This window comes from Amphiprion ocellaris, chromosome 4, assembly GCF_022539595.1.
Source record: "Amphiprion ocellaris isolate individual 3 ecotype Okinawa chromosome 4, ASM2253959v1, whole genome shotgun sequence".
Taxonomy (NCBI): Eukaryota; Metazoa; Chordata; class Actinopteri; family Pomacentridae; genus Amphiprion; species Amphiprion ocellaris.
In genome coordinates, this window is record NC_072769.1 from 27,089,125 (window position 1) to 27,107,601 (window position 18,477).

Here is an 18,477-nt window from a genome sequence, read left to right on the forward strand (position 1 = left end):
TACATGATGATCTTTATAAATGTTATAATGCTGTTATTAATATATGAGTTATTTCCTTCTGCATCAATAAGTAAGTAGACTTTTAATGGTGTAGTTGGTTGAGGTGAAGATAACTTTAACTGTTTTATCTACTGTCGAGCTTCATAAGCCAACAGACAAACATGTTTTTCTATGTAAATCTTATTCTGTAAAGTTAAAATAATAATAACAGCTAAGCTATTAGTTTAAGTAGGTTTAACTGTTGTATCTACTGTTGAGCTTCATAAACCAACTGACAAATGTGTTTTTCTCTGTAAATCTTCATCTGTAAAGATAAAAGTGATTATAGCTATCAAAAAAATTACAAAATGTATTTTTAATTTGTTGTACAGTAGAACTACACTGTTGAGTTTTATAACTCAACAATATATTTAGGGACTGCAGATTGAATTCACATCAATGCATCAAATGGCAACATTTATGTTTAATACTGTACATGGTCCCTTTTTAAATAAACTGATAATAATAATAATAATAAACCAATAATAACTACCAAATGAACATCGTAAAAATACAAAATGTCTTATTTATTTGTTGTACAGTAGAAGTACATTCCTGCTGAGCCACAGTATTCAACTCCTCTGCATCACTTTATGCTTGTTAATCTTTGCATTTGTCTAGAACAATATCTAGACTGTATTTGTGATTAATTTAATATGTTATCCTCATTGAAAAAAATGCTTTTGCACAAAAATAAGGACATTTCTAAGTGACTCCAAACGTTTTGAACGGTAGTATTATATGTATTATAGTATATATATGTGTGTTGTCATTCTTGATGCATTAAGTGTTCTGTGTACTGTTGCTTCATAAACCACCTGACAAACATTTTTTCTATGTTTATCTGGAAGATAAAAGTAAATGTAGCTACCAAATGAATGTAGCATTTTTTATTTGTTGTACAGTAGAACTATACTCATGCTGAGCCACAGCATTCATCTCCACTGCGTCACTTTATGCATGTTAATCTTTGCATTTTGCCTTTTTTTGTTGAATTTGTAGAGCTTACCTTGTCCAGCAGCCCCAGTGGAAGCGGCTCCGGTGTGATCCGTCCCTGTCGGCTGAGAGGAGCAGGCGGGGCGGGACGGACGGAGGGAGGGAGCCGCTGCTGGAGCTGCCGCTGCTGGAGCTGCTGCTGAGGGGAAGAAAGAGCGACGCAGCGACACACAAGGCGAGCTGCTAGCTGAGAGGGCAGCATGGCGGGGCTTCAGGACTTCCACCAAGGCAGCCACTGTCACAGGAAAACGTGGATCAATATATTACTAGGAATACTACAATTACTTTTACCCTGCGTACAGCACGGAGGGGCTCAGCTGCAAGGTTGGTGCTCACCTTTATTCTCGTCTTCGGGGGGCGAACACGACGGGAAAAAATGTACGTTAAGTTAGCTAGGCTGACTTGACAGCAAACACTGGGAAACGAGTCACCAGTGATTCTCCAACTGTGTAAATATGTGAGGAATATTCTGAATAAATGCTCAAATGGTGGTGTTTAAGGCATATTTTAATGTTTTTTCAACTTGGAAGGCGGTTGTAGCTTAATGTTTTATCAGCCTGCTAGTGTTAGTTTATGCTAGCTGCCCGTGCTGTTTATTTTTTTTTTAACTAACTTACTCAGATGGGGGAAGTAGCGGATAATTAGAGGGTTTAAATTGGACACTTAATGGCTGTCGGTGTGATAAATGTAAACATCGTTGAAAGCTGGATGCTAACACAGCCGTGTTTACCGCAGCAGCAGCACTGGAGAGGTGTTTGCCAAGTTCGTTAGCTGCCGAGCTAACGTGCTAAACAAACGGCTAGCAAACAGCCTTTGTCAGTCCAGGCTGCCGAGGCGAAGTCATTTCCTCACTTGTCTGTGCGATTATCTTGCTCCCCGTTGTGGTTTATTCATTTGTAATAACCAGTGATGTTTTCAAAGGGGTTGCTATGTTGTTATTCTATCGTCTGCTTGAGTATCATGCAGTGTTTTTCCTATGCAATGTGCAGCAGTCTAACTGTTTGTTGCTCCCCACAAAGCCCTGAGTCAGATGTCCACCAGCGTGGTCGAGGTCTGGCAGCCAGAGGATGCAGACCCATTAGTCCCACTCCAGGTAATCACACTTTCTGTCTTTCTTTCTTTTTATGTGTGCTTGTACTGAGAATATTTATTGAACCGCTCTCAAATGCAGCCATATGAATGAACACGTGTGTGGCTCAGAGCATCACCACTGGCTTCATTCAGCGGACACTAGAGTTGTGCTCCATTATGTGATGTTATCCAAGATTTTTGTCTGCAAGAGTCATGCACGAATCTCTCAGTTATTTTGCTAGAAAGCGCAGTTTAACTCTGGAATGAAAGCAGAAATCGGGAGGCCACCTGCCATGTGGCTCCTCCTCATTTTCTTTTGTACATAGTGTCCATTGTGGAGTTCAATCAGCAGAACATACTGAGAGCATGTCAGGAACGAGTCTGCAGTTTTTCACCTTTTCACGCAGCTTCTGTGGTTTGCACATTTTCAAGTTAGTTGTGCAGTTTTTTTTAATGATCTACAATACAGTTTTCTGATAATTTCTAGGTAGACGTTTGTGGTGATTACGTAATGGTGGAGCAAGAGGCGTGCAAACAGCAGGAGTTGACTGTTTACTGATAACCTGTCATGAGGCCACCAGCTGACTTGTCATGTTACCTGAGGGGAGGTGTGGCATTTTTCTGCAAGACAAAAACAGATAACTGAAGTGCTTTTCAATGGTCACCTTTTTTGCATTGAGATTGGAGCCTTTTCGTACAGTTTGACAAACAGTATAAATAGTAGAAACAGGAATTTGCCGGTGTATTTAATAAGATCTTAAAGGCTTTCTGCTGCAGTCTGCAACCTGATAGAATCAATATAAACACACAGAGGTTAGCGATAACACAGATAGCATTGAAGTGAATACTCCATGTTAGCCAGATAAACTGCTCAATCATTAATGTGAATAAAAGAGTGCTGGAGGGAGCGCATCTTTCGTTGGATGTGCTTTTTTTGTTTACTCATCCTACCTTGGAGATCAATTGGCAGATGCCAGAATTGTTAACATTGTTAGGTGTCATGTTTAGCGGTGAATGGAGCGACTGTCTCAGTTACATGGGCTGTGTGAAACAGAGCATGACATCTTCAATACTCTGCTGGTGGTCAGCTGGTTAAGTAGTGGGTCTGAACAGTTGATTGATTTAAAATCAAAAGGGATAAACAAAATTATCAAATTGCAAAGGCTGCCATTTAGGATGCAGAAAGTGTAGCTATTAGATAATCAGGCTAATGCTGTTATTCAATATTTTGTACTTCAAGCAGATTAAAACTTTTTTTCACTGACACAAGTCCAGTCTTGTTATTTAACAGTACGTCTCAGTTTAAGCTGTTGTTGTTAGACAGTTATGCTTTTTGATGGTGCCTTGTGTGGTAAAATTGATCACATTTCAAACAACTATACAAAAAATATATATTGCAAATTGCAACATCTGTCAGAAAAAGTGCAATTAGACATTTTTTAGTGTGTGCTGCTTATTGAAGTAGTGATCCAGGAAGTGCTGTGTCTTGTGCCTTATTTAATAATAAAAATCAAATATGGGCAGTAGATATCAAAACTGAGCAGATAATGTGTGTATTAGTAGAATTATGAGTTTGTAATGGCTGTCATTTTCCTCTCCTGGGATTTTTACAACCATTGAGTTATGTTTTAGATTGGCCTCAAGACTAAGCAGGTTGATCCAGTCCTAGAGGAACTCCAAAAATAGTCGAAGTTTTATCTCTGTCCTCTTCCCTTTCAGTTTTGTGTGTCGTATACAAACCATTGTCATAAATATTTAAACTGTCGCATTCATCTTCAAATCCCTGCAACCAGAATCCACTTCATTTACAGATTCTGCCGTTCTGCTTTTGACTATTCCTCATCATAGTTCAATAGCCCACCTGCTGCAGTGAGCAGCATTAGAAGTGTTAGTTCATTGTTGTGCTTACTCAGCAGGAAAATTGGTTTTGTCTCGTTCAGTTAAGCCATTAATGTGCCAAGCTTCAAATGTGCTGGAGGCATCACAGATAGAATGCACAATGAAAAAAGACTGCGGCAACTGCAGGTTTTCAAGCTGTAGCTTGTAACTGCTGCCATGTTTAGCAGATGAGATTATGTCAATACTAGTGTATTTATTAGTATTTTGCAATATGAGATACAGTAAATTAGTTGCAAATATACCTAAGAAGCATTTTACAAATACACTAACTAGATGAGAATTGAGGTAATTGCATACCTGAAAAACTGAGGTGCATTATTCCATTGCTGCAGAAATCCTATAAATCCAGTATAATTATAAAGCTGCACTACTATTGGATTTGCAGCAATTCCCTTAGAGACAAATAAAAATGTACCTACCTGAGTATAAATTCTTTCACATTTTGAGTCATCTTCTTAAGTTCTTGTCAACATTTGTTCACAATACAGCAAGAATGATAGTATTTAATGAAAGGATTTGGTGTAGTAGAGTAGTTTACAAATATGAGAGAGAGGATATGAAGTTCTGTATGAGTTATAGTAAACCATCGACATTGCAGTGTGCACATGCGCAGTAGTGTCGTTGCACTTCCTGCAATACAAGGCAAGCACATGCTACAACACTTTTTGCTGCATGATACAAGAAACAGGACTCACACAGTTCTCATTTGCCAAAACTAATCCACAAGAGGAGTCTTTTTGATGTAACATAATTTACTCCAATTTAAAGTTTCTTGGCTTGACTGAGTAGTCTGTATGTACAGCAAACTGAGCAAGACACAGGTGAGAAACACTGGAAAGGAAGATTTGAATGTTAAAATTCAACGCAAAATGAGTTGCAGGGCTGGAAAATGAGTGCAGTAACAATCACCATCCTGATTTTGGCTTTCCTCAATTAAATTAACTTGGATCAAATGCCATTGTGACATTCAAAGTGTGTGCTCTTCTCAGAGAAAGCTCCACTTACAGAAACTAAAATCACCTGGTTTCAATTTGGGTAAATTGCAACACCTTATTTCACTCTTTGAAAATAATTTGTGGTCGTACATCTGTCTGAGGTATATGAAAAGACGCTGTGAAATAAAAGAAGGAAATTACTGTACTATAATATGTCCATACATTTTCATATCCAAAAATTAAAGTTCTACCAATATAGTTATGATTTGTAGTAGGTGTGCAGTTGAATTGTTCTGTGATTGGGGAAAAATTGCATAATTTGAAGTCGTCTTTCAGATTTAAAGAAAGAAAACATCAAGATATTAGTTGACAGCAGTTGTAAACAGCAGTTATCAAGGAAGTTTTCAAGAAAAGGAGTTGCTTAGGCACACAAGATGTAGTTTTTGATCAACAGGTGGACACTGTCATCCGTAGAGCAACAACAGTAGGTTGTAAAAAAAACAACCAAAAAGCATCAGATATTATATAGTCTGACTCCACACAGTCCATTCCTCTGATAGTTTGGTGGTGAGTGTAGAAGGCCAGCTCAGCTCTTCACTTTTTTTCAGCTCACGTCCATTACTAAGAGTAAAGTGCAATGAAACATTTTTGCTCCTGAAGTCAACATATGATTGAGATAAATGGATTACTCATGAGCTTAATAGTTGTGATTATCATTTTGGCCATAGTCATGCAGCCCTAGTCAGTTATATGGAAATATTCAGGCTACAGAAAGGATGATGCTGATTAAACACTGCTATACTTTCAGCAATGTCTTGCAATGTTCGCACTAAATGAGGCAAATCGACTAATTTATTCTGCCATTTAATTCAGTGCCACAAGGCTCTGTATGATGAGTGCAAAGCCAGATCTGAATGCCGTCCTAATCCAAAAACTATTTCAGATGTCTTTGCCAGTTTCTTACCATATGAGAAAGGCGCCAAACTGTTCACACTCAAAGTCATGTTTCAGCATTTTAAAATTAATTAAAGTTTCTTTGGACTACAAATTATTCTAGAGGGCTTAATTATTCTCTAATAAAACTCCTGTGCCTTTTAACAATCGTTTATATAGCAAATAAACAAAATATCTCAGTGTCAGTTATTTCCAGTTTCATGCAGCCCTAGCATAACCGTTCAGGAACCATGGCAACATTTCATGAAGACTGAACTTGCATATGTCCTAAACTGGTGTTGTTATACAGCTATAGGCCCCAAACTGTTTTCAAGGAAACTGTGTTTTCTGTGTTTGAAGAGACCAGTGCTTATCTCTACAGACCATGCATGGCAATCATAAAGTACTACACTGTAGTTAACTGTCTGCTGTTTGCTGTCATGCAAACAGAACTGCTGTATGGTTATGTTTCCCTAGGTCTCATTGAATTAAAGTAACTCATACTATTGACCTTGAAAGGATTTTGTTAGGTCATGGTGACTCTAGGCTTTTGTTTTGCAGAAAACCAGCTACCTACCCACTGATATAAGTAAAATTTCTCCTCAAGTAGGGTTAACTAAATTTCTACATATGTGATAATTGTATGAATTCAAGGCAGTATTCGAACATATTAGTGCTTATTAGTAAATAGAAAACTTGAAGGACTATGTCAGTTTCCATACTGATTTTTAGGATTTTACTCATTTGCTTGTAAACCTTTAAATTAGACTAATATATGCATGGCTAAAAATGTATGGTATCAATAAATCTTTAGTCACTGCTCAGCAATTTTGCATCAGTGACATTGTAATCTTGCATGTACATGGTGAGAACATGTTAGTGGACTAGCTGGATGTGCATTTTTTCCCTCTTGAGAGCTACAGTATACTGTGCCAGGACTGGCAGAATCGCTGCCTGCTGTCTAATTTAGAGTCCGGATGCAAAGGATTTAATGCCAGTTTTATTCTCCTGAAGCAAATCCATTTTTTTTCTTGGTTTTCCTGGTTCACAGTGTACAGCGAAATCATATTTTATGCAAAAATGGAGCATTTCAAGAAGGTGTGGAAGTGGAGCAGAGCAGTTAGTGCTGTAACAATGTACAGTAAACCTCTCATGCATGAAAATCACCCAGTTGTAGTCAGGTGGCAGATTAGCATACCAATAAGCATATGTATATCTCACAGATTCCTTTAAATATGATTCCTTCAAGTCTGCAGTGTTGATGTTGAATAAAAGAGTTTAAGTTTACTGCTCTGACCATACTAACATGTCTTTTCTTTTATCATCAGGTGGAGAAAGAGCGAAGAAAAGATGGTCTTCCACTAGAAGACAGGTAAATTTTTTTCGTTTTTTCTCTGCACACGGCTCGAGACTGATACCCTTCTGTGGGTTCTTTTCACACGTTTGTAATGCATTACACATGCATAACAGTCAGCAGCCCCGGATGAAAAGGTGCAAGAGACGTTCCAACCTGCCTACTTTGCTAGTTCAAACACTGGTCATAGAAAGTCACACATAGGTTCAATGAATTTAAGTAGTCAATGAAGGGTTTCCACCTGTGTGCCAGATTGTATCATACAAAGGTGTTTCTCTTCTAAAGCGCAGATTAGAGTTGTATCGTGCTGTATTGTGAATTTGGTTTGTGCGCAGCCCAGTGGAAAAACTGTTGTGTGATTTAGCGTACAAAAGAAGTGGTGTTTAGAAAAAGGTGTAACGTATTCACTAACATTAGAGAAGGGCTCTGTTAAATGGTTTGCTTAATATGTGACATGTTTTTGTATGCAGACTGACAAATGACACGGTGTGGTTTCACAGTAACGAGCTGGCGTAGAGGGACCTTTTAAAAGTCTCGCCCTGTATGCAGCCTATGTTGTTTATGTTGGTGAGTGAGGGGGTATGTGACGGAGAGAGAGTTTTGGGGGCGTGTGTTACAGAGGCACAGAACCAAATTCCTGACTAATTTTAGAACTCCTTGATAGAAAAAGGAGGAGAAGGTCTGTCTTTCCCAGCTGTTTTTAATCCTGCAGAAAATAGTTTGGGGAATAAATCCTTTGAACGTAATATGAACATTATATATGATATATAGTGATAGGCTAGTGATGTAAATGTCTGCTGAGAAACACAGCAGTCTCGTTGATGTTTGATATTTTTTACATCATGCACATATTCTAGCTTTTCCTTCTGCTCCGTGGTTGTCTCTGGAAAGTGAATGTAAAGACTGCAGCCTGTCATATGCCGAAACAGGCAAAGTGCGATGCACACGTTGTGATCGTTTGTACCATAACATCTCTCTGCAAGATGTTTGTATTGTGTTGCATAACCCAGCTTGACTGGACCATGCAGTTGTGGCAACATTATGGCATTAATATGATGTCTGAATTTTTTAAAGAAATGTCTCTAATGTAGTCTAGTGAAAATAAATATCCACTACAAATGTCTCTAGGAGCTGCCGCTAGCATTAAATAGTAATGAACTGAAGTATGCCATGGTTTTAATACTCTATTTGATATTGTAGTACATACATCTTATGGTTGATAGGTGGGGAATTGAAGAAACCAATAGTGTATTAAACAGAATATGCAGAAATAAGAGATAAGAGAAGAGCACACAAAAACAAAAAAATATAGAAGTATAATTATGTACAAAAATTACATAATTATATATACTAAAGCTAAAAACTGTGTAGATTGTGTGCAAGTAGGCAGTAATGTAGTGAAAGTATGTTTAAGGGCCACCAATTTTATTGAATGAATACTACAATGTGACTATTACTCACGTGTCTGTTTTTTATGTTTTCTGTGGCTTTGGAGGAAATTTTCCCAAATCTGGATAAAATAACCCTAACAATGACATAATGATGCCATCAGGGTTGTCGTATTTTGAGTTTGGAGATTACAGATTTTTAAAAAAAAGCCTCCAAGAAGTGGCTGTCTATCAGGTGGCATCGGTTTAGTGAAAAAAATCCTGTTATGTTGGAATTTTGAAAATAAGTCAGATGTCTTAGTGGAGTACTCCTCTTTGAAAGGACAAGCTTCCAAGTTTAATGTGAAGTTCATTCGGTGCACATGCGGCCGACAGTTGCAGAACAGTGTGGGAATATGGCTATTTTTAAATCCGGAGAGGTGAGAAGCAGAAGAGGCTTTGCAGTGCTGCTTGACCTCAAGACCTTCAGAGCTGTGGGCTGCGAGGCCTCTCGTGCCTGGGTTATCAGGCGCTTGTCAGACCTGCCATCACTCTCCCTCAGCCTGAAGAGCAAAGTAGAAGGCTAATACAGAGGTTAACGATATCTTTATGCATGCAGTCTAGTGTAAAAAGGTCTTATCTCGTCTCCTTGTCTTTTTTAGCTCTTTATCCCTCAGTTATTTCTTATGATTTCCTTTACAACATCCTTCTTGGATGAACTGACTCCTCACTGCAGTGTGCTGTTAATACTCTGGCATGTGGTTTTGATTTCACTGTTTCCCTGTCTACTGTAAACATGTCTGTGAACAATAGTTAACCTAAACTCTTATCTGGTCCTGACCTCTCCCCTGGAGCACGGCTGAGGTCACTGCTGACACTGACTTTATTTGAGTTAGATCCAGGGGATCAAATAGCACCAGACATAACTTGTTATTTTTGTACTGTGGTGGCGGAGAGAACCCTTGGACTATAGCTCAGTGGTACACTTGTTGAGAGGCTGGGTTTGTCTTCAACGGCAGCTGCTGTTTAATTTACAGAAAATACTAATTTAGTAATACGAATGACACGGTAAATACCTTTTAAAGACGTACAGGAGAACCTCACACGACCAACTATTAAAGAGAGTGCAGTATGTTTCCCACTTTGTGTTTTAACCTTCCTGTTATGTTCGTTTCCCAGGAACAGCAATGATGTTCCTGCATCAGTTTGACCTGAGGCATGTTTAATTATCCACAAAAGTAAGAAACCAAAACAATCCCAATAAACATAGTTCATATCTCATTATTTACTCCATTACTAACCATGTCTATCAATATTTAGTGCAGTGGTGTTCTTTACCTCTCACAGATCATGGTTCCAGGAGGATAATTCACTCATTTTTCATAAAATGCATGTTAAAACCTTCTGTAATGTACATTAGAAAAGAAATACAGTAGTTTTACATGACATTGATTTTTTTTTTTTTATTTTACATTTGAATTTTTGTCTTATAATGGAGTGATGTTGATAAATTTACACAAGACCCCTTTTCTGCTCAGGGTGGGTTTGCAAATATGTGAAATGAGCCATTTTCATTAGGGCTGGACGCGAACATCCGAATGTTCGGTCGTTAAGGTGGTATCCGAATATTTATTTTGAGATCAGAATATTCAGATCTTCTCCCCCCTCCCCTCGTCCCTTCATCTTTCCCCCACTGGACGATGTCACGTGATCGGTATTTGACTCATCCCTTCTTTCATTTTATATGTTGATTACACTTATTCAGCCAAGCAGAAGACGTTTCATATTAAAAAAAACTTCATAATTTTTTGACCTGCAACATAACAGGAGGGTTAACATTAAATCTGACTTGTGCCTGTTGACACAAGTCAATTTTGCGTCTGTGTTTGTCAGCATATGTACATTATTACGTTGTGGTTTCCTACGCATTGTCTTTAACAGCAGTGTTTTTTTCCCCCAGGTTGTCATAGTAGTGTGCTTTCAATTAGATAAATGGTCATGTATGTTGAAATTGCTGACATTCAGACAAGGCTCACTCTGTGTGCGCTCTGCGTCACACCAGACTCCTCTGCAGGGCCAGGCAACCTCATTTCCCTCTCACATTTGACCCCTCATATGCTCACCCACACACAGTTTTCCACTCCGAGTAACACTGTTTGAAATTACACCGTTTGACAGGCAATGAATTAACAAACAATTAGAACTGTACAGAGAGAGAGAGCGAGAGAAGCACTTGTTATATAACACAGAAGACAGTGTTCCTCTCATCACGTTATAACCCTGTGTTTCCTTGTGTTATATTATTACTCAACCTGCAGTATAATCAAAAGAGAAGACATTTATCGCTCAAAACAATGAAGCATTAGGGCCACTCAGTCCTTCAGGGCAGGTGAATGAGTGGTCATAACTGAGAAGCAGAAAACTATCATTATTGCTAACAGTATGCTGCAGCATCTGCCGCATAAATCTACAAATTAACATCAACTTATGAACAGCTTTCTGGTGTAAAGTAAATGGAAAATAAAGAAGTATAATCTCTGAAAGAGAAAGAGAGAGAGCAAACAAATAAGACACTGAGTGCTGACCTGGCACTGCGCTTATGTTTTATTAGATGGTAACCTTCTACTAAACATCTTGTTAATATCACAACATAAGTAGAATGACGTATTTATTTTTTTTGTTGTTTTTTTGTTTTTGGCAAAGCTGTTGGACGTTCACTTTGCATGTAATTTACACAGTTTCCTTTGTGACACATTCGTTTCCATGGTGATGTTACTTTTTTCCATTTGAAATTTCTGCATAAAAAAACTTAGACTAAGTTCATCGAGTTTTAAAAGGAACAAGAGTTTTTCACCGTTAAAAACTGGAAATGCATGCTTGTAAATAAAGCAATATAAGCATGCTTGTGTGATCTAGGAGTGTCAGACAGGTTGTCCCTAGTTTTCATCCTAATAAAATTAGATTCTTAACAGGTTTTAATCATGAATTCTTCAGTAATTAGAGTTCATTTGATCAAATTGTATATCCCTGCATGTGCACTCATTGGATGACTACTGACAGCACGGATGTTTCTTGCAGGGAGCATACGTATTTCCATTCTAATGCCATGTCTGTACCATCTATTCTGTCATTCCAGTCCGGCATCCCGTTTTCTTCTTACCTATTTAATTGTCAACAGACTTCTGTTATCATAACATCAGTATCTGACAAGGAAAATAGCACACAGAGCGTAGCAATGTAGTAGTGGACATTTCTGAACTGTGTTGCAAGCTCCCAATACTCGTTGCGAATAATTAGTCCAGAGCACGTCCACCCTTTTCTTTATTTCCCCTCTTTTTCATGCTTTTTAGGGCACAACAGCAAAAATCATCTCCTATTAATTGGCCATAGAGGAAGGAAGATGAAGAGGTTTTCACATTTGTTAGTAATCATTTTCATTTCAGCTATTTTTCCGATTTATTCCATTTGGAATTGATGCAGTTCAGCAGAGTTTTGGCAGGGGCGGCTAGTGACAGCGTTTCTGGGCCTGGGTGTAAAGTCATTTATCAGTGTTTTTCAACAGCTCCATTTGTCAAGTTTGTAGTTTCCCCTCCCAGCAGTAAACAGTCTTCTGTTAAGCACTAAAACAAAAGATACAGAGCTGTACAGCGCCCTCAGATCTTTCTGTAAACTGTTCACTGTGGTGACAGCCACAGTTTACTCATTAACTTCACATGCACAATTTTTTATAAAATTTGTGCAGGAGTGGCCTCAGCAGCACTCAGTTCGTCCTTGACATTACTTTAACTTCTGTAATGTTTTTACTTCAGGATGTGATAATACTAGAAATGTGGTTGTCAGCACCAACCCCACTTTAATTTCATGATTCCAAATATTGAATTCAACACAAACATTAATCAAAACAAATTATTATGGAATGATTATGGGATTCAGCATAAACTGCATCACACATAACGCTCTAACATGGGCATGCTCAGTGCCACATTTTGACACGAATGATAACACACTCAAAGTTATAAACAAATCCAACAAGTTATGAGCTATTGCTCTGTTAGCTTAAACAAGATAAAGTTAGCCTTTGTGAATGTTGTGTGCGGAGCAAAGCTGAAACTTGCTCACTGTGAATACGGTCTTTGGTGTTTAGATTAGTTTGAGGATTTTCTTCCTTTGCATTCATTTGCATACTGGCTTTTGATGGTCTACATTTGTCCCTGATCATCTGATGCATAATGTCCCCATTCATGACACCTGTTGCTACACCTGCATTGGCTGCTACCATTCCTCATGTTGGTGTTTTTGTCCAGTATCTCCAGTACCTATGGCATCTTCAGTGCTTTCAGTACCATAGAAGCACATCACATTATTAGTCTTTTGACTTTTACAGAAGTATTGGTTCTTGTGACATTGTTAATTGTACTCTAAGAAAGAAATTATATTATTGTCAAGCTGCAGTGCATGCATGAATCAGCCACAACATTAAAACCTCCTGATTAATGTTATGTAGGTCCTCCTCAAGCTGCACAAACAGCTTCGACCCCTGAAACTGGTGCCCTGTGGGATCAAGTACCAAGACGTAACAGCAGGTTCTTTGTATCATACAGATGCTTGACCAGATTGAGATCTGCAGAGTTTAGAGGACGAAGCTACACCTTCATCTTCCTCAAACCGTTTCTGAACAGTTTTTGCAATGTGGCTTATACTGCTGAAGAAGGCCGCACGCCAGGAAAAATTTTTGACATCAAGTGGTGTATGTGACTGCATTGCCAAAGTATCATCTACATGAATGCTAGTAACCAAGGCTTTCCTCCTCCTATTGGTGCATCCTGCTGCTATCTCTTCTCCAAGCAAACAATGCACACATATCCACGATGTAACAAACTGACACTGACTCAGACCAAGCCACCTTTTCCATGCTCCATGATCCAGTTCTAACACTCTGAGATTGTGTCATATCAACCCATGTACTGTATTTAGTGAGCCTTGGTATGCATAATTATCATTAGAAGACTGTTTTTTGGTGTTTTTCTTCCTTTATAACATTGATTCTAGCACATTAGTAGAACATTGAGTGCTTCTGACATGAGCCTCAGTTTACAGTTTACTTTCAGCCCTGAAGGGTCTTTTTGGTTTAGTTCCAAAATTATTTTATGTACTTTTCACCAGCAGCAGCAAACTAAGAATTATCACTGCTGGCAAAAAAAAAACCCTGCTTCCAAATCACCTTTTAAGTAGGAGTTGTTCCAACAGCAGCATGACAGTTGTTCTTTTTTTTCCTGCCCTAGTGACAGATACTTCATTTCTCTTTTAGAATATTGCAAATCGTTGCGTCCTTCCAGTTATTTGGATGAGATATGCCGCAGCAGTGAGAAACTGTGTCAGCAATTATTTTATGTTACCCTACCCCACTACGCAACCCATATGGGTCGTCATTCATGGTGGAAACGGCGCCTTAGTTGTAAAACTCTTTATAATAATAATAATCAAATTCCAAATTTGCAAATGAGAGACTGCTCTCCTCCTTTTACGTTTATTCGCACAATTGCACATTGTTTAAAGTCATGTTTTTAAAAAATAATCACTTGATCGAAGAAATGCAGTCAGATGCCAATACAGAAAATATTGTTTTTTAAGCAGTTAGTATTTGACAAAAGTCAGGATGTAAAGCAATGTTGCAGATGTGTCAGGACAGAGTTAATATCCTAAATGCTTAATCAAAGTAGTGAAGGGAGTGCCCTGGGGCAAGCTTTATATTCGAGGTGAAATTCTTTTGTAACTCATGTTGTGTTTTCAAATTATGCAAGATTACAAGACTAAGCCAGCATATCATGCTTTTGCTGTCATCAGATGCACAGGTGTGTGCATGCATGCAACAGATGTGTCAGGTGAACCTGGGCTGCTTCCAAACTGATTTTTATCTGAAGCTTGTCTGTTGACTCAGATTAGTGTCGATTAGGGGTGTCGAACTCACTATAGTTCAGGGGCCACATGTAGCCCAGTTTGATCACAGGTGGGCCGGACCAGTAAAATCTGAGCATAATAACCTATAAATAATAACTCCAAACATTTCCCTTTGTTTTAGTGCCAAAAAGTACATTCTGAAGATGTTTACATTTAGTGAACTTTCATTTTACAAAACATGAATTTTCTTAAGAAAAAATAAGTTAAATTTCAACAACATTATACCTCAGTTTATCATTTGCACATTACAACTTACAGATCACAGAATATCTACAAAGGCACAACACATTCAGTCACAGGTATCTGGAACTGAACAATATAGTATTTAACTTTGTAATCAAAACAACGTGTCAAGATCAAGAAATTATTTTAATTTTATATTCATTTCCACATCTGTGTAGAATCTTCACCACATGGGCGGACACACTATAGAAAATATATGGGAACTATTAAGGAACTCGGTTAAGTTATCCCTCTTCCTTGTAAATGTATAAAATTTATACATAAAAAAATACATAAAAATTGTGGCAGTACAGTGGACAAATTTAATATAGCAATTTTATTGAAAATTTGTAGTTAAAGCTGTCTATGTAATTATTACACTTTGCAAAATGGATTGGACCCTCTGGTGGGCCGGTTTTGGCCCGCGGGTCATAGGTTTGACATCCCTGGTGTAGATGGAAACATCTTGCTCATATGCAGTCAAAATGTCAACCACCTTCAGTCTTGTCTCGAAACTTGCACTGTGACCACAATATCAGTCACTTCCTCTTCTGTATCCATGCCTGCCCTCTACAGCAGACCCCATAAAGCTGTAAAAAGAGGGTATTCATAATGAGGAACTGTTATTAATGTGAATAATAGCCAGTTTTAACTAGCTATAATGGCCAGGAGAATATGCTAGCTGAAGAGAATTATAACCACTCCCTGCTTTTTTTTTTATAGCTTAATATATTTCACTGAGCCTTCTTGTGTTTGTTTTAAGGAAGTGACAGTGAGAGAAGAGTAGTTATTGTATAAACTGCAAGCGGCAGATGAACTTTAGAGTATTCGCCCCTCCTCGTGCTGTTCAATCTGTACTTTACATCCTATTTTTCATTGGTACATTCATTATGAGCCAGCAGCAACATTTTTGCTGTATTTTAGCATAATGTGATTTGTTAGAAATATGTCTTTGTTATACAATGAACTTGAACTGAACTGGAGAATGCAGCAAGCACTGGAGGAGCAATGGAAAATGTCCAGAGACATCCCATGGTCTGTAAAAATAACAGAAGCTCTCACCTAGCACATCGCTCTTGATGAGCAGCAGTTGTCGATAATGTGATATTTTGTCCTTAGTGTCCAAGAGCTCAAGTATTAGATTCCCAGCTGTTACTACATCAGAGAATCTGATGCATAACTTCCTGAAAAAGCACGTCAATGGCTTGTCGCAGGACATTTTGGCCTTCAGCTTCACTACTGATATTTGGACTAGCAGTAGCTTCGAGGTTTGCATGCTAGCCAAGTCATATCACATGCATTTGATGATAGAACGCCTCATTATTAGAACTGTCATGTTATTATTAAGAATACAAATCTAAGTGCTTGTACTTGGTCTGACAGAAAGTGATGTCAGTGAATCCCTTGTGATTTTATTTGCTGTCATGTTTTGACCCAGTCGTACTGATCTTGCAGTATTTGTGTCATTGGGCCATAAATCTAATCTGACTTTAACTATGGGAATGTTTAGCTTGCTGCCAGACAATTTTGAAAGAAGTCTCCAGTTTATCACACACCCATTCATATTAGTTGTCTGTACTGATTCCTGATATTTTATGATTTTGACGCACCACTTTCCATGCTGTCACATTCCTTCAGGTTTTGTTTCACAGTCTGGGGTCCACGAACCAGGGATTCTTCTTGTGCAGTTATAAAATTTAATCTGCACTGTCTCTGAGACTGGTTTGACAAATTCACAAACAATTTAAGACGATGGTTGTTCCTATATAGAGATAACATTTCAAGATCCAAATTTCCTCATTTTAACTTAGTTTGATGATTATTTAAGTCAAGGTATGTTTACATTTTTCTAAGCTTTAAAAAAAAAAACTGGTTTGATGTTAGATTGAATGGCTTCTACAGAATAACAAGACTATTGATTTTTATGTTGAAAGTCCTGAATGATTACGTAAGAGTCATGCTACTTTTCCTATTGTGTAATATTGTTTTATTCAGTTTTGTGATGTATTGCTAATTTTAGGTCACTGTATCAAATGTAGTTAATCTAAACCTTTTACCAAACTTGAGGGGGATGTGTAATGATTTCCATGCACAAAGACTTCATTCAAATTGATCCATCACTTTCAGTCTTTGCATGATCATTTTCCCCTTTCAGTGCTGCTATGGGTCAGTAATAATTTTTTTTACAGTCAACTGCTCTGTTGGAACAGAAATAAGAGTGTTATTGTCCTAAGTTGCGCAGTAAAATGTACAAAAATGGATGAATGATTTTGTCTTGTTTTTCTATCCAACAGCTCTTCTCCATATACACGGGAGAATAGGAGGCCCTTGCATTTTCAGCCCCCAGCGCTGGAGTTTGGGACACAGTAAGTGCTGCTCTCACTTTATGCTTTAATATGATGTGTCTTAACAAGCACTGATTATACTCATTTTGCAGTAAAAATGACAAACTCTCTCAGATAAACATCCAACCACATTCTGCAAGGACGAAATGTACTTTTTTTTGCCATCTCATAGGCTTCATTGATGTTTGTTTATTCATTTAAACCAGAAGCAGAGTGAAAATACAACAGTGGCATCACATTGAATGACCTGTTGCTGTGGTGAATGCTACAGAAATGGAATGTGTCATAAAGCAGGGGGCCCTTCGTCGTTGAAAAACAGGCAGGATGTCCAAGTATGGCATTTTTCAGCATTCAGACTCCAGTGCAAAGGGTTAAGAACTTTACTGTTTGCCTAAAACAGACAGACTTTCAAACATAACACTGTGCCTGGACAGCAGTCTGCGTTGCTCCTGTTAAAAATAAACCGTCTCAAGCAGAATTTGTTTAGTCATATTTTACATCATATATTTGGAATGCAGAAAGCAAGCAAATATCCAGAAGATTCCAGTGGAAATATGAAATAACTACTTGAGGGAATTTGCACTTGCGATTAAAGTGAGACTGTATGACTGGAGTCCCACACATCATTTTGTGGTTTCCTTTTTTCTATGCGTGAACTGTGGGAACAGTTGTAATTATACTGTTGAGCTCTGCAAGTAGTACCGACTCCCAAAGATGAGATTCAAGAAAATTAGTGTTGCAGTGTATTGGAAAAGCACTTTGGCACAACAAAACAATAACCCAGAAGAAAAATAAACATGTAGGAAAGGGATAGTAAAGTTAAATTGACGAGGGGAGCTGCAAATGAGCCAAAGCACAATGCATTATCTGTGTTGCAGCTTAAATGTGGTTGGCTTGCTCGTGCAGTTGATAATTTTACAGGTGAAATGTGTTTGTCAGGCAGAAACTTAGGGGTCCAGTTAATCCAAAACACTGCATATTTTATCAGATTGATAGCTGGAAAGACAAAGTAGTGACTAGCTAATGAAATCACTGTGTCTCCTGATTTGAATTCTGTTGCACGTGCTCTTCACTCACCTAAAGTGAAAGTAAAGTCACATTCACTGACAAACAGGAAGTGAAGAAAGTGTCAGTAGAGGCTTGAAAAAGGTCTCAAATGACTCTGGGTGTAGTGTGTTGTAGATATGCTGCTTTTTAAGAGTTAAGTTTTATCAAATTATTTTAGATTTTATAAATGAAAGGCTGGATGGGATGGATGCTTCGTCCTCATCTCCGTGATTATAGATGATTATTTTGCAAGCTGCATTTTTATTATTAATACTCCATAATGTCTATGTTGTGTATAACTTTGAATAGTT

General features: G+C 38.0%; 1 protein-coding gene across 4 annotated transcripts in view; it reads left to right on the top strand.

Annotated features, from left to right (window-relative positions):
• The first annotated feature begins 1,147 nt into the window (after nt 1-1,147).
• Nucleotides 1,148-18,477, top strand: part of tmem131l (transmembrane 131 like) — a 40,005-nt gene continuing 22,675 nt past the window's right edge. For 2 of the 4 annotated variants that reach the window (XM_023293552.3, XM_023293553.2), the window contains exons 1-4: nt 1,149-1,359; nt 2,055-2,128; nt 7,202-7,245; nt 17,069-17,140. In XM_023293552.3, the coding sequence (XP_023149320.2) occupies nt 1,236-1,359; nt 2,055-2,128; nt 7,202-7,245; nt 17,069-17,140 (314 nt within the window). In that variant the 5' untranslated portion in view covers nt 1,149-1,235. Of the gene's footprint in view, nt 1,360-2,054; nt 2,129-7,201; nt 7,246-17,065; nt 17,141-18,477 lie in introns of all 4 variants that reach the window. The other 2 variants (XM_055009923.1, XM_055009924.1) reach the window with 2 other exon arrangements.